Source organism: Rana temporaria, chromosome 2 (assembly GCF_905171775.1).
Source record: "Rana temporaria chromosome 2, aRanTem1.1, whole genome shotgun sequence".
NCBI classification, from domain to species: domain Eukaryota; kingdom Metazoa; phylum Chordata; class Amphibia; order Anura; family Ranidae; genus Rana; species Rana temporaria.
In genome coordinates, this window is record NC_053490.1 from 289,804,242 (window position 1) to 289,820,684 (window position 16,443).

Consider the following 16,443-nt stretch of genomic DNA (forward strand, 5'->3'; position numbering starts at 1 on the left):
TGATGGTGAAGCGCTGTGAACTAATAATAGAAGGGGGATCTCAATACCTAACAAGTAGGTAACCCTAAAGTGAAATACATAAAAAAATAAATACTAGGTGACTATTACAGGGAAAAAGAGGTGAATAAACAGCATATAATGTGAACATAAAGTGACACAAATGTACCAGGCTGGATAAACCAGAAACACAGTGGTAAAGGTGCACGGATGTGAACCAAACAGTAGCTTACACAAACTTAAATAACTGTGTACAGAAACAATGTATAACAAAAATACGTGAAAAAAGTCTATTTAAAATAGTGACATCCCAGAAGACAGTCCGGTGTGGCACGAATGTACCAGGCTGGATAAACCAGAAACACAGTAGTAAAGGTGCACGGATGTGAGCCAAACAGTAGCTTACACAAACTAAAATAACTGTGTACAGACACAATGTATAACAAATGCGTGAAAAAAAGTCTATTTAAAATAGTGACGTCCCAGAAGACAGTCCAGTGTAAAAGTAGGCAAACTTTGGTGCGCACACCTCTTGTGGTACTAGATGCTCACCTCAGAGCCATAGCACGGATGGCTCAAAGTACCAAACAATGTCTCCCTAGGGGTGCAGTCACACGGATTGAGGTTGAGATGAAGGGGGCTCCTCATCAAATATTCATACAAACATGGAAGCAAAAATAAATGGATAATAGCATAATCCTGTGGGAAACCTTGGAAATGATATATCGCATATACACGCACTCACATTGAGGCTGTGGATAGTGGACCTATCTCCACGAACACTGCGTTCGTATCCGGAGCTGGTATGCTGGAGGATCACTGACAGACAAAACAACTCTCACTTCCACCTTCTCTGTATCTTCCACCTCCTGTCCGTAGTATCAGCCAGTGCTCAGGGAGTACAAGATGGAAGAAAAGAGAGGAAGGCCCATGGTGCAGTATCTTATGAAATTTATTAGAGTACAAGTAGCAGCAACTTGTTACAGAGCTACTTCCTTCCAGCAGGACAACGATCTTAAACATACAGCCAGAGCTACAATGAAATGGTTTAGATTGAAGAATATTCATATGTTAGAATGGCCCAGTCAAAGTCCAGATCTAAATCCAATTGAGAATCTGTGGCAAGACTTGAAAATTGCTGTTCACAGACACTCTCCATCCAATCTGACAGAGCTTGAGCTATTTTACAAAGAAGAATGGGCAAAAATGTCACTCTCTAGATGTGCAAAGCTGGTAGAGACATACCCAAAAAGCGCTAATTGCAGCTAAAGGTGGTTCTACAAAGTATTGACTCGGGGGCTGAATACAAATTTACACCAGACTTGTCACACATTTTTTGTAAAAAATGTTAAAACCCATTTATCAATTTCCTTTCACTTCACAATTATGTGCCACGATGTGTTGGTCTATCACATAAAATCACAATAAAATACATTTACGTTTTTGGTTGTAACATGACAATGTGTGAAAAATGTCAAGTGGTATGAATACTTTTTCAAGGTACTGTATTGTTGCTGGAGAGGATCCATTTGTGTGGCGTGGACAATCCGCGCTATCCCCATAATAACAAAGGGCTAGATTCAGGTACGGCGACGTAAATTTGTGCGGGCGTAGCATATGTTATTTACGCTACGCCGCCACAATTTAGAGAGGCAAGTGCAGTACTCACAAAGCACTTGCTCCGTAAGTTGCGGCGGCGTAGCGCAAATCTGCCGGCGTAAGCGCACCAAATTCAAATTGTCAAGAGGTGGGCGTGTTTTATGCAAATAAAACATGACCCCATGTAAATGACGTTTCTCACGAACGGCACATGTGTCGGCCGTGAACGTATCCCAGTGCGCATGCTCCTAATCACGTCGCAAATAGTCAATGCTTTCGACGTGAACGTAATTTACGCAAAGCCCTATTCGCGAACGACTTACGCAAACAACGTAAAATTTTCAAAATTCGACGCGGGAACGACGTCCATACTTAACATTGGCTATGCCTCATATAGCAGGAGTAACCTTACGCCGGAAAAAGCCTTATGCAAACAACGTAAAAAAATCCGCCAGGCGCACGTACGTTTCTGAATCGGCGTATCCAGCTCATTTGCATATTCTACGCTGAAATCGATGGAAGCGCCACCTAGTGGCCAGCGTAAATATGTATCCTAAGATACGACGGCATAGAAGACTTACGCCGCTCGTATCTTAGCCTAATTTAAGCGTATCTGGTTTCCAGAATACGCTTAAATTTACGCCGGCGTAGATTCAGAGTTGCGACGGCGTATCTACTGATACGCCGGCATAACTGTCTCTGAATCTAGCCCAATGTGCACAGTGGCAAACGTGAAATTAAATCAATAACAATGAATGAAGGTGCCGCACCTAATCAAAAAAAGCCTAATATTAGGCTTGAAACATACAGTATGTGTAAAAGTGAAAAAAAGTGCGCAATCCAAATTGAGCAATAAAAATTGCATGTAAAAAATTCATATACACAATGAAGAAATGATGAAATACATTCAAAATGTCCTTATTGCTGTGCAACAAAGGGTATGTAATAAAAACTAGGAAAGTGTCTGTAACGGAACCCCAAATGGGACAGGGGTTAAATCCGTTCATGATATTCCATTCCATCCAAGACAGCTTATCGACACTCCATAATCAGGCTAACGAACACAACCGATAAGAATTCCCCCCAGAAACGAGACACACAGCTCTGGTTGAGGTTCAAAACAGGGAATGAATCTTTATTATCTGCACATGGTAATACATTCCTCTTCAAAATACATCCCTCCCACCCTTGGGAAACGGGGTGGGTTAAATTGTCCAATGACAATGGTGATACAGGTCAGGTGTGTTCAAACTTCTCCTTCAGTAAACAGTCTTAGCAGGGGGGGGGGGGGGTTGCTGGAGTGATTCCCCCCTTTCCTCACAGCAAGACTCTTAAACATCCCATAATAGGTATCCAGACTACCAAGCTCCAATCCACATAGCAGACTTAATTACCACAATAGACAATGGAATGCAATCACACCCCACCCCTTTCATCACAGCAAGCTTACTAGTATACATCAGCCAACACACAATATATATACAATATATACAATATCTGACCGCATTAAATGTGACTAGCACAGACCATAGTGGGGTTCTCATTCACCCTGTGCCCCTAAAGTTAATCCTGTTACATGGCTCCCTCCTTGTGGAACACTCCGGCAGACCCGGCTTGATCCTTTTCGGGTCAACTTGGGGATGTCCGGAACTAGGAGGCCGGGATGACGTCTGTTTGCCGGCATAAACCATCAGCATTGCCATTTGGCTTACCAGGTCGGGACAGATAAGGCACCACCTGGATGCAAATCCCATTTAATCTTTTGACAATTTCAGCCTGTTTGTGCATTTCAATGTTCAAGCCACTGGACATCTCATAATACATGACGTAGTGTCGTTGCATCTCCGATTTCTCTCTGGCCAACTTGTCACATTCCCATTTTAGACTGTGATATTGTGCCGGATCTACAGTACATGTTGGGGAAGGTAGTCTTACCCGGATCTCAGCAGCAAGCGAGTTGGTTCCAGCAACGCGGGTCTGGGCACAGGTAGTCACTGTGTGGGCTTCAGCGGGGCACATCGGGGCATACGCAGAAATAAGGGGGGCCAAATCATTCCCCAGTAGTACATCTGCTGGCAAATCCTTCATCACCCCCACATTCACATGTCCCGAACCAACCCCCCAATCCAGGTGAACCCGGGCAACGGGTAGCCGGAAGACGGTGCCTCCCGCTACTCTTACGGCTACGGTGTCTCCGGTGTGCTGGCTCTCTGGGATGAGTTTCTTCTGTAGCAGGGTCATCGTGGCCCCAGAATCGCGTAGTCCATTGGCTACCTTTCTATTGACCCAGACAGTCTGCCTGTGTTGCTGCCTGTTGTCCTGGTTAGCTGCTTGTATCGGATCTGCCTCGTGCAGAATGTCCCAATGTTCTTCCTCCTCAACGCAGTGGGCCGCAGGCATGGGTGTGCGGGGGTTCCCCCTTTCTGGCTGTCTCCATGACTGTGACTGCCTGGGTGGATTCAATGGACAGTCTAGCTTTCTGTGTCCTAGCTGTTTACACCCAAAACACCTGATAGACTGTGAGTAGTCCTGGGAGTTGAACCTAGGCTTCTGAGGATAAGTGTCCGCTGGAGGTGGTGTTGTAGGACGGTCCGACTGGGGTTTGTAGGCAATAGGCGGCGGGGGTGCCGCTGATCGATAATCCACCCGAGCTGTGGTCTTGACCACAGAGTTGTCCAGTTTGCGGGCGTCTGTGTATTCGTCCGCCAGGCGAGCTGCTTCAGACAAGGAGAAAGGGTTTCGGTCCCGGACCCACTCTCTGACTTCCCGGGACAGTTTGTCAAAGAAGTGCTCCAGCAGGAACACCTGCAGCACCTCTTCCCCGGATTCTGCTTGGCATCCATCGACCCAGTGGGATGCTGTGCGGTGTAGGCGGCATGCCCACTCGATATATGAGTCTCCAGTCTGCTTGCTCGTCTCTCGGAACCGCCTCCGGTATGCCTCTGGTGTGACGGCATACCTGGCCAAAAGTGCTTTTTTTACCAGTCCATAGTTCATAATATCCTGGTCTGGGATGGCCCTGAACGCTTCACTGGCCCGGCCGGACAATTTCCCAGACAAAATGGTAACCCATTCCTCTGTGGGCACCCAGTGTAGGGCACATTGCCGTTCAAAATCAGCAAGGTACCCATCAATCTCCCCTTCAGTTTCACTAAAGTTCTTAAAAGCAGCAAAATGTATCTCCTTTCAGTTGGTGCTGCTGTGACTTCTGCTGCTGCAGAACGTCTTTGCCGTAGCCAATTTGCATCCACAGCAGCTATAACCCGGTCTATGATCTCCGGTGGAGGGTTAGGACCATAGTGTGCCAGTCTTAGCTTAACAGCCCGATCAAAACTTTCTTCCTTCCGGGTCCTGTCTGTTACGCTGGGCCTTTCCGTTATGTTGGGTCTTTCCGCTCCATCCATTTGGACAAGTTCTGTGATCACGTCCATCTTCTTATGGTTTCTGGCTGGTCTGCCCCGGCTCTCCACTAAGTCCTTGAGGGTAGAGAGCTTCAGCCGTTCCTACTGTGTCTCCATTGTCCTGTGTCCTTGTAGCTGTCCTTTAAGGCTGTGGGATCATCTCACTGCTTGCCAACAATTGTAACGGAACCCCAAATGGGACAGGGGTTAAATCCGTTCATGATATTCCATTCCATCCAAGACAGCTTATCGACACTCCATAATCAGGCTAACGAACACAACCGATAAGAAACGAGACACACAGCTCTGGTTGAGGTTCAAAACAGGGAATGAATCTTTATTATCTGCACATGGTAATACATTCCTCTTCAAAATACATCCCTCCCACCCTTGGGAAACAGGGTGGGTTAAATTGTCCAATGACAATGGTGATACAGGTCAGGTGTGTTCAAACTTCTCCTTCAGTAAACAGTCTTAGCAGGGGGGGGGTTGCTGGAGTGATTCCCCCCTTTCCTCACAGCAAGACTCTTAAACATCCCATAATAGGTATCCAGACTACCAAGCTCCAATCCACATAGCAGACTTAATTACCACAATAGAAAATGGAATGCAATCACACCCCACCCCTTTCATCACAGCAAGCTTACTAGTATACATCAGCCAACACACAATATATATACAATATATACAATATCTGACCGCATTAAATGTGACTAGCACAGACCATAGTGGGGTTCTCATTCACCCTGTGCCCCTAAAGTTAATCCTGTTACAGTGTCCTTATGAAGTCACATCAGTGCAATGGCTCAAGTGTCTCATCTTTGAATCAACCGTGGACATCTGTGTCTCTGAGCCTGTCTGATCCCTGCAGGGATCCAACGGATCTGGTAAGCGGCCACTTATTTCCTTTGTTCGTGGGAATTTTGTTTGAAGTTATCTGCATCCATTCAGTCATCAGACAGAAGATTTAAACCCTGTATGAGCCATTGCACTGATGTGACTTCATAAGGACACTTTCCTAGTTTTTATTACATACCCTTTGTTGCACAGCAATAAGGACATTTTGAATGTATTTCATCATTTCTTCATTGTGTATATGATTTTTTTACATGCAATTTTTATTGCCCAATTTGGTTGCGCACTTTTTTCACTTTTACACAGAGGATCCATTTGTTGCTGGAGAGGCCTATTGTTGCTGGGGGTGGGTAACAAATGGAAAAATAAAATATGGACAGCCGCACTCCAAAAAACCTTGATGGTTGTCTTTATTTAAAAAAGGAAAAATGCACTACAAGTCACAGCACACTACACGGGAGTAAAACAGCTGACGCGTTTCGCACTATAAATTGGTGCTTAATCCCTATGAGCGCGGCTGTCCATATTTTATTTTTCCATTTGTTACCTTGTGCATTGCCAGCACCCTTGATCTCCTGAGACCATACTGATCATCCTAACACAATCCACCTGGAGCGGTAACTTTCTTTCTTTCATTCTGTTGCTGGGGGTGGGTGTTATGTTGCAGGGGGTCAGTCGTTGCTGGGAGGAATATACTGTTTAGGGCGGAGTCTAATGTTACTGTCTGCTGGAGGGTCTATTGATGCTGGATTTTAGGGGTCCATTGTTGCTGGGGTAGATCTATTGTCACTGGGGTGTCCATTGTGGCTTGATCTATTGTACTGCCTTTCTTGTTCTCATTAACAAATTTCATACAAAATACTTAGCACCGCAAAATTATATTTGATTCTGTATTCTCTAAAAAAGGTGGTAATGGGAGGTGGGTAGGGGGTGGAACCAAGGAATGGTGCTCGGAGGTGGGTAGGGGTGTCAAGGGGTGATTCAGAAGGGAGGAGTTCCTGCAGCTATTCTCCGAGAGAAAAAAAGCCCTTGACTGGGCTATCAACAAAGCCAGTATCTAACATACAACCTACCTGCATTTGATTTGCTGTGCCTTAAGGGAGGGTGGTTGTGTTCATAATCTTCTGTCTGAGGTAAATTGAAGAAACTGTTAAGATTTGGAAGGCTTCTCTGCCAGTACTTTCGCAGCCACAAAAACTGAGGAGAAGTAAGCCCAGGAAGTCTTGCTAAAGGAGATAAACATAAGGACTGTGAATTAGTTGCTGACACAGAGTAACAGATGCAGATAATAAGCACTGATCATATTCACACTCAGCACTTTATAATGTAAAGTAGACTCAAGCAACCTGTCGCTTTCCTGAAATTGTGGATGTATATGTCCAGGACCAGGTCAAGTAGTAGGTAGAAGAGGCGGCCTTTAGCACTTAAGCAGGACAAGGACACACAAAGGGTAGAATCTTCAACCTTTGCCACTGAAGTAGTTCACAGCCGGGAGAACACACAGCGATTATTGCTAGCGGCAATAGCCGCTGGCAATTATCGCATGAAAAATCCCACAGGCTGGTTGTACCCAAGTTGATTGATCAACTTGGTACATGGTACATGGTTTTAATTTCGCCCGGTCCCTGCTGAACTAGCTGAGATTCAAAACATCTATGGCTGGCTTTACTGCAACCACAGTCCCATTTACTTCAGAGGTTCCTTCAAAAAAAATTGCTTGATTCCCCCATTCAACACTGACTGTATCCCTCCCTCAGCCCTATTGTGATGGTGGCAGCTCAGAGAGCCTTCCCCACCGACAGAACACCATGATCACTGCTGTCGGCTATAGCAAAAAAAAAACAGGCTGGTTGTACTGAAGTCGAATGATGGATGGGCACTTGTGGCATGGAGTATCGTAGTTCCAGCCGTAGCTTTTCTGTATAAGCAGGGGCGGCCTGACCATTGAGGCACTCAGGCACTGCCCGAGGGCCCCATGCCACCAGGGGGCCCCATCAGGGTTGCCAGGCTCAGTAAAACCAGGGACAGTATGTAAAAATCTGTGTTGTTTTTTTTACATCTGTCCCTGATATGTCCTAAACCGACATGCTTTTGATGTGAAAATCCCGAGATTTTAGCTGCCCCGCCTCTGCACTGCCTCCTGGCATGGTGGCCAGCTGTAAGCCCAGGGGCCCCATAATCTTCTATTGCCCGGGGGCCCCATGAGTTGTCAGTCTGCCCCTGTGTATAAGGAAGTGCCCAATGTGCCATCCTCCTGTTTGAGTATGTTTGTTTGTTTATATTGAGAAATGGTAATCTGAGTGGATCACACTGCATTGTGAAGTTTAAGATGAATCTATTTGTGGCCAGACAATTCATAAATGCATGCAGAGTCTCTCGCTATTGGAATTCCACGCCATAAAAATATCATCTATATACCTTAAGCAGCATAAATGGCTGGACAGGTATACAGATATGGATTCATCAGCAAACAAATCATGCTCCCACCCCCCAGGAACAAGTTGTGATATGATTGGGCACAACATGATCCCATCGCAACCCCCTGCACCTGGAGGTAGTGGGAGCCATCAAAAGATTTAGTCTGTCAATGGAAAGGGCAATCTTTAATGATAATGTTTGTTAAATGGCTATTGATCATTGTTTTGATTATGGATTTTGTTAAATAGTGTTTTGGAAGAATAATGTAAATCTGTGTTTCATGTAATGGGCATCACTTGGCATTTACTTGGGGTGTAGATAATTACAGACATACACACTTATGTATGTGTGTGGTTGGCATGGGACAGACATACACATTCTTATGTAGAAAAAGGATCCCTGGCATGGTTGGTATTATTTACCATGTCCCGTTTACCCTTGGAGGTGGAGTTGAGCTGGTGAAGCCTGGGAATCCTCTTCCTTTTTGTACTCATATTTAATAATTGCTTTAATACTATGCTAGTCTGTGGGCTTGCTGTAAGACGTTGTCTCTTGTGTATGCTTAATTGTATGTGGATGGTGATAGGGATGGCAAGCACTCGAACCACGATCGTGGTTTATTTTGTGTGTCTTTCAGCCTGTGGGGCCAATGGCTAGGAGACTGCAATATATTGCGCCACTGAAGCGCTGTGATTGGCCCCTGAGGCACGGCTTTTGATTGGCAGTGCAGGTCTCACCAATGCTGCCCCATGCCCATGAATGGTGCAAGGGTAAACAGCATTACTAGCTTGATTAGTATACAGGTGGAGTGTCTACTTGATATACTGTACCAGTCCTCAGATGCAATGTGGATGAAGTCATATTTATCCTCCCTTCCACTACTGCATACACTTTCTTGAATATGGCTCCAAATAGAACATAAAATGGGAGTAATATTTGTCTCTCACTTGTGCAGGGTGTGACACAGACGCAGGACGTTTGCTAGGTATGAAGCTTGGTTTATTAGCAATAATGAATGGCATGTTTCCCTTTGGGTACTATTAGATCTGGCATACATATGTACATTTATATGTTTGTTTAAGGTGGATGGCTGCTGTTTTTTTCTGTATTGTTTATACCCGCAAGAGGCACATACCCTCTTTTGAAAAGTGACACTAATGGCAGGTAGGTAATCTTTTTTTATACAACTTTGTTGTGATGGCAATCTGTGCCTATATATATATACTTTATGACTCTTTCATTAAGTTATTATGATTATAGGTTAATGCTAAACTTTTGTGCCCCTGGGTTTTGGATCTTGGCCATGGTCTTTTCTTAGGATTTTATTGAACTGTCCTTGTATGCTGATGAATCATCCATATTGTTTCATACCTAGGTTCTAGCATCAAATACATTTTCCATCTATTTACATCTATGGCCTGTTCAACTATTTAAGCATTATATGTCATACTACATATGTTATTATCACCATCTCCAGGCTATATTGCTCAAGCAATGCATACGTTTGCACAGAGAAACACTAAATGCTATATTACGATGTTGTATGTATCCCGTGTTGTTTACTATTCCTTCTTTTTTGGCTAGGCCACTTTGCTATCTTTCGGTCAAGATGATGAGGTCCTCAGGAAACTAATAGGCGAAACACATCAGCCTCTTGCATCACTTCTGGAAAGTTTCAATGGTTTAACAGTATAGCCTCTTTGGTGTACTTTTAAATATGACGATGGCTCATAAATATGGCCAATTGCACAGGATTTTGGAACCTATGTTTGTATTTGTTTTTCTAAATGCTTTGTAATAAAAGTGTATTTTTATAAATTATTCGTGGTCGTTCAGGTTATTTATAATATATTGTTTTAATGGATGTTGTACCACCACAAACAGCCATATAATCTTTCTTTGTGACTTATGGGAGGAGGGTAAAAACTGTAATTATAATGATAAGGATGATGATGGTGAGAATGGTGATGACAGTATAGATGCTAATGAGGATGGAAGAATGATGAAGACAGGGATGGCAATTATAATGTAAACCAATGGAGAAAGTGATGGTGAGGATGATGATACAGAAAATAATGACAGGGATGAGTATAATGATGGTAAGGATGATTTTGAGAGTATAGAGGATAGGATAAGAATGATAACAATAATGATGTGGATGATGATAATCATGGTGATGACAGTAAAGAGGATAAAAATTAGGATGATAATAATGATAAAGATGAGGATGGTGATGACAGCAAAGAGGATTACGATGAGGACAACTCCAATAAGCCTGCAGGGGTCTTGATCCTCGTCTCACTGTAAGTTTTTGGTTTGAAAAACAAAACAAAAAAATACATTGCTCAGTCTAAATGACCGGGCCTGTTTTTTGTCCCAGTCTGGGCCTGGATTGACTTTAATACAACCAGCCTGCTCATAAATGGATCTACATGTGTCTGATTCTTGCAGAACTAGACCAATTTCAATTCCCTTTGCTGTCTAAATAAACAAGGTCTAGAACCGGTAAGTGGTAAACAAGGTAACAATGAATTCACATGAGGCACAAGGTGTGAGCTAAGTAAAATACAAAAGGGGTGCTTAATCTAATTAGCTTTTCTGGCCCAGTGCTTCTAAAGCCGGGTTCACACAACCCCACAGGGTTAAAGGAAAAAAAAACTGACAGCTCCAGTCGGAGCTGCTGTACTAACAATGCAAGATTTGTTCAGCAATCCCTCCCGCTGAGCTGTTGTGTTCTGACAGGGTGACGCCCCCCCCCCCCCCGCCAGCCCCCTATTGAGCAAACTCAGCCATTGGCTGAGAGCGCTGATCGGGAGTTGGTCAGATGCTGGTTTTTCAGAATGCACGTACCGACTGACATACACACAGGCCCGTGTGTAAAGCGCGAAAAACCTAACCAGACAGCCATTTGCCATCAATATGATTTTTTTCAAAGATACCATGGAATCTGAATAGCCAAATAAACTAGTCATTTGACCATAAAAGGATGGTGTTTATCCATATCTCTTCTCACGATTCCACCTAGGGACCAAGATTATCTTCATGGAAATCAGGAGCAACATGCTATAAAAATCATGTTACATCACCAGAGCAGATAATTACATTTAACAAATCTACCCATCATGTAATTCATACTTACAGTAAAATGATTCTCTATTTTTTATATACACATTGTACCATCAATGTCATAAAAGTAAAAAATATAAATAAAAACAGGTACATTATATATAAGTGCAAAAACTTTTTCTGTAAAGATGTATCGTTTTTTTGTCAAATTTGTTTATTGGGTTTAAAGTAAAGAGAAAAGAGTAGATACAATTGGGAATACAAGATTACAGAAAAAGAAAAATGGTATCATGTAATTGAATATTGAGTATTTGAAACATAGAATAATCTAATAAATATTTGTAGATCCTATGAGAAATATTAAAGGAATCATAAAAGCAGGTTGAAGTCAAACCAATCATGTTAGTCTATTACATTTGAATTCCTATAAAATATTATAGAATATTATGATATAAACAGAACCAGATATAATTATGATATCATCTAAAGCTATGGAGCAATTGTAATTTTGGCAATGAATCAGTTCAAAAACTAGCCTAAATAGGGGGGAGGATCTTATTCATGTTAATTATTAAAACAATAGGAGTAAAATTAGATATCGTATTTACATATTCACATTTACCATTTTATATAATGAGATAGCTTGATTTATATATTTGAAGAAGTGAGAGATAAAAAGAAAGAAAAAGGACAGAATGTGGCGTTTTTTTTTTTTTTTTTTTATCACTGCTTGCATTTATTGTCAAAATGATGATATCGTTTTTATTGCAGTGATATAATAATAGGGGTTAGGCTAAACTCAAGGCAACACTAATCTGTCCATCTGGTTCTGAGGCCATTTAGGGGTATCTCTTGGCAATAATAATCGCTTCTAAAATCTACAATTGCTTCTATATTTATTATTAAAGTATATCTAAAGACAAAATGTATGTTTTTCAATTTTGAATAATCCACAAGAAGTGAGAGTAAGATTAAGTGAGAGTCAATTTCACCATAGAAAGGGTAAAGGCCCTCGGTGTTCTCTTTCACGCGGGGGTGCCATTCAGGTCCGCCTGTCCGTTTTTTCGGCGTACCTGAACAGACGGGTCTATGCAGGTCTATGGAGTGATGGATGTCAGCGATGACCATGTCCACTGACATCCGATCTGCTAAAATCAGACGTATGGCGATAGGTTCGACATCCGTCCTGGCGGATCGGATGAGACCTGATGAAAACGGACATGCTGTCTGTTTTCGTCCGATCTCTCCATAGAAATCAGCGGCGCTCGACAGGCCTTTCCCCGCTCAGTGAGCAGAGACGGACCTGTCATCCACCGGCTTAGTGGAGATCAACGGAGAGATCTCCCGCTGAGCTGGCGGACTCCACTGCAACGGATCTGCCCCGTGTTGAAGGTGGCCTTGAGTGAAGTTCCAGGCGCTGTCTTTTAATATAAGGACACTTTCCGTCCAGGGATCCTGCGATGTCGGCTCCCCGAAGCCGATTTGTCCATTGACTCGGGTGCAGGCGCCGGCATTGCAACTAAGGCAAACCGGCAATGAAGCCTTCAGGCTTCATAGCTGGTTTCCTACTTCGCTTGCAAAAGTCACGCTGTGCTTTCTGAAAGCCCCTATCATCTTTTGGGATACACACAGGTCACAGAAGGCAGGTGGGAAGGAGGAGGGGCCGATCCAAATACGAGGCTGAAATACTTCGCCGTGGCGAGGGTAGGACGAAGGTCCTGCTGGAAAATCACAAAAGTACAAAATGCAAAAAAAATAAAAAGGATGTCTAAGAACGAGGGAGCAGGGATAATTGTGCTCAATTGGTTTAGACCCAGTTCTATTTTAGCCTGGAACTCTGCTTTAAGCTGGCCATAGATTGATAGAATTTCATATGGAAATTTGTAGGAAAAATCTTACGAAAATGTTCAGAACATTTGTTTGTCATTTAAAAGATTTCATTTGCTTTTAACATTTGATTTTGGAATGAATGGACATCACCGAACAAAAAGCACATTCAGAAAGTTAGAAATTTGTTTCTTTGAGCAAATTTTTCCATACTTCGAAATTTCTTGCTAACGCGATCAAAAAAGAACGTTGATTTCACCCACCAATGATTAGAAAAAAGAAAAAACTTTCTTAGAACCTTCTTTCCCCAAAAAACTCCATTGCCTCCTCCACTGAACTAAAACATTTTGGGGCAGATCCACAAAAGGATATCTATTGATACGCCGGCGTAATTTTAAATTTCCTGCGTCGTATCTTTGTTTTGTATCCACAAAACAAGATACGACGGCATCTGGGATCGATCCGACAGGCGTACGCCTTAGTACGCCGTCGGATCTTAGATGCAATTTTTCGGCGGCCACTAGGTGGCGTTTCTGTCGAAATCTGCGTTGAGTATGCAAATTAGCTATTTACGGAGATCCACGAACGTACGTACGGCTTTTTCCGGCGTATAGTTAAAGGTGCTGTTATGAGGCGTACTCAATGTTTAGTATGGCCGTCATTCCCGCGTACAATATTGAAATTTTTACGTTGTTTGCGTAAGTCGTTCGAGAATAGGGATTTTGTAGAATGACGTCACCGTTGTAAGCATTGGCTTGTTCCGGTTTAATTCCGAGCATGCGCACTGGGATACCCCCACGGACAGCTAATACGTCGGGTCACGACGTATTAACATAAAACACGCCCCCATTACATCCATTTGAATTCCGCACCCTTACGCCGCCAGAGATACACTACGCCGCCGTAACTTACGGCACAAATTCTTTGTGGATTCAAAATAAAATAAATAAGTTACGGCGGCGTAGTGTATCTTAGATACGCTGCGCCCGGCGTACAGATGCGCCGCTGTACGAGGATCTGCCCCTTTGGATTTTCCATTACTTTCTGACCTGGTGACAAATCACCAAGATAAAAAAAAAAGAGGGAAAAAATACAGACAGGAATAAAATCCTGACATATTCAAAAAAACAAAAAAAACATTTTGGGCCAGATTCACAAAGCACTTACGCCGGCGTATCTAGAGATGCGCGGCGTACTTGTAAAAATGCGCCATGCGTATCTCTGCGCCGTATCCTCAAAACGAGATACGCCTGAAAACCAGTTTTTTTCGACCGACGTAAAACGTTTACACCGGCGTATCTTGGTTCGCAAAAATACGCTAGACGCACCATTGTTTTGCTATTCAAATATGCAAATGAGGGAATTACGGTGATCCACAAAAGTACGTTTGTGCGGCCCAGGCTACGCCCTGTGCGCATCAGCTGAATGTCCGGTCTAAAGTTACACCTTATAAAAGCAGGCTTAACTTTGCACCAGACGTGTGCAGGTCAGCTAAAGCAACACCATTGGGGACGAGCTGAGCACACACACTTGCAGGACAACAATCTGTATGCCAACATGCCAGGGGCATCCATGCTCATAGCTATAATAGTGACTTTAGAGGCGCGCAGAAGGAGGAGGGAACAGAGGAGGAGGAGGAGGGCACAGGAGAGGATATACCGCACACGCCTAGATGTCTTTGGCATGCCTGCTTCTGAGGTGTATTGCACCTTCAGATTCAGCCCTGAAGCCATCATGGAATTAACCACAACCCTGCAGGATGACATCATCAGCCCAACACACCGCTCACATGCAGTGGAGCCACTGGTCAAGGTCATGGCAACACTCCATTTCCTTGCCACTGGCTCTTTTCAGCGCACACATGGAGTGGTGGCTGGGATGGCACAATCCTCCATTAGCAGATGTGTGCACCAGGTTATCCCTGCAATCCTGAGACGCATGGCCAACCAAATCATCAAACCCACCCAGGAGGACCTGCGGATGAAGACAATGACAGATTTCTACAGAATTGCCAGATTCCCACGCACCGTGGGGGCCATTGATTGCACACATGTGGCACTACAGCCCCCCCGTGAGACAGAGAACATATACCGCAATGGCACTGGCATTCCATCAACGTACAGGTGATAGCCGATGCCCAATACCTCATATGGCACGTCCGTGCCAAACACCCAGGATCCAGCCATGACAGCTACATATACCGTCAAAGCAACATCCCAAGAGAATTTGAACAGAACGTGTACGGGGACAGCTGGCTGGTTGGTGAGTGACATGGGTGTCAGGCATGACTGTCCCCCCCCATGATGCAGACATCACAAGGGGCACATGCATGACTAACATCCTCCTGTCTTTTCCCTTCCAGGTGACTCTGCATATGCACTTGGACCCCATCTCATGACTCCATTCCGGAACCCCCAAACCCCAGGAGAGGAAAGATACAATGAAGCACACATACGTACCCGTGCAGTGGTGGAACGCACCTTTGGCCTCCTGAAGTCCCGTTTCCGATGCCTGGATAAGTCTGGGGGTACCCTGTTGTATTCCCCAAATTTCGTGTGCCAGATCATCGGGGCATGTTGCATGCTGCACAACTTCGCCATGAGAAGGGGCCTGGAGATTGAGCTACGTGATGACGACCCCCGAACCACACAATCCCCCCGTGCCCGAGGGTACCCCGTCTTCTGAGGGAAGAGCAGCCAGGAGACGCCTCGCAGAAGGCATCTTTGCACGTTAAACCCACACATTAATCATGGCACAATGAGAATGCATGCATGCATGCACACCACTGTGGTCCCTAGCACACACCCCACATCCTCATCGAATTGGATTAGACAAAAAGTACACCGCACGGTACTAGGGAGCAGCAACGCCCAGCCAAGGCTCCAATTATGTCACTGTACATTCATACACCATTCACATGGACCTGGGATCACTTCTCCCTGGTCCTGGGGAACCCTTCTCCACCACAAATGAGGGTGACATCCTTTTTCAGACAGGAATGTCACCCCCACATTCATACATCATTCGCAAACATAAAACAAATCATAATCACAGTAAAAAAAAAAAAAATGAAAACAAAAGAACATCATAAATTAACGTCTGCGTGACCCACGCCTGGGCCGGCCACGACCACGGCCCCTCAGTGGAGACTCATGGGGGGGGAATCAGGGGAAGGGGGAGCCTCCCCTGGTCTCTGCCCACCTGCTGGCCTGCCCTCCAAGGCCATGGCTATCCTGTTCAGGCCCACATTAGAGGGCTGCCGTATTGGCCTGGACAGCCT

General features: G+C 44.2%; 1 protein-coding gene across 2 annotated transcripts in view; it reads right to left on the reverse strand.

Moving 5' to 3' along the window:
• Positions 1 to 16,443, reverse strand: part of INPP5B (inositol polyphosphate-5-phosphatase B) — a 177,062-nt gene that overhangs the window by 118,624 nt on the left and 41,995 nt on the right. For both annotated transcript variants that reach the window (XM_040337207.1, XM_040337206.1), the window contains one exon: positions 6,926 to 7,078. In XM_040337207.1, coding sequence (XP_040193141.1) covers positions 6,926 to 7,078 — 153 coding nt within the window. The remainder of the gene's footprint in view (positions 1 to 6,925; positions 7,079 to 16,443) is intronic.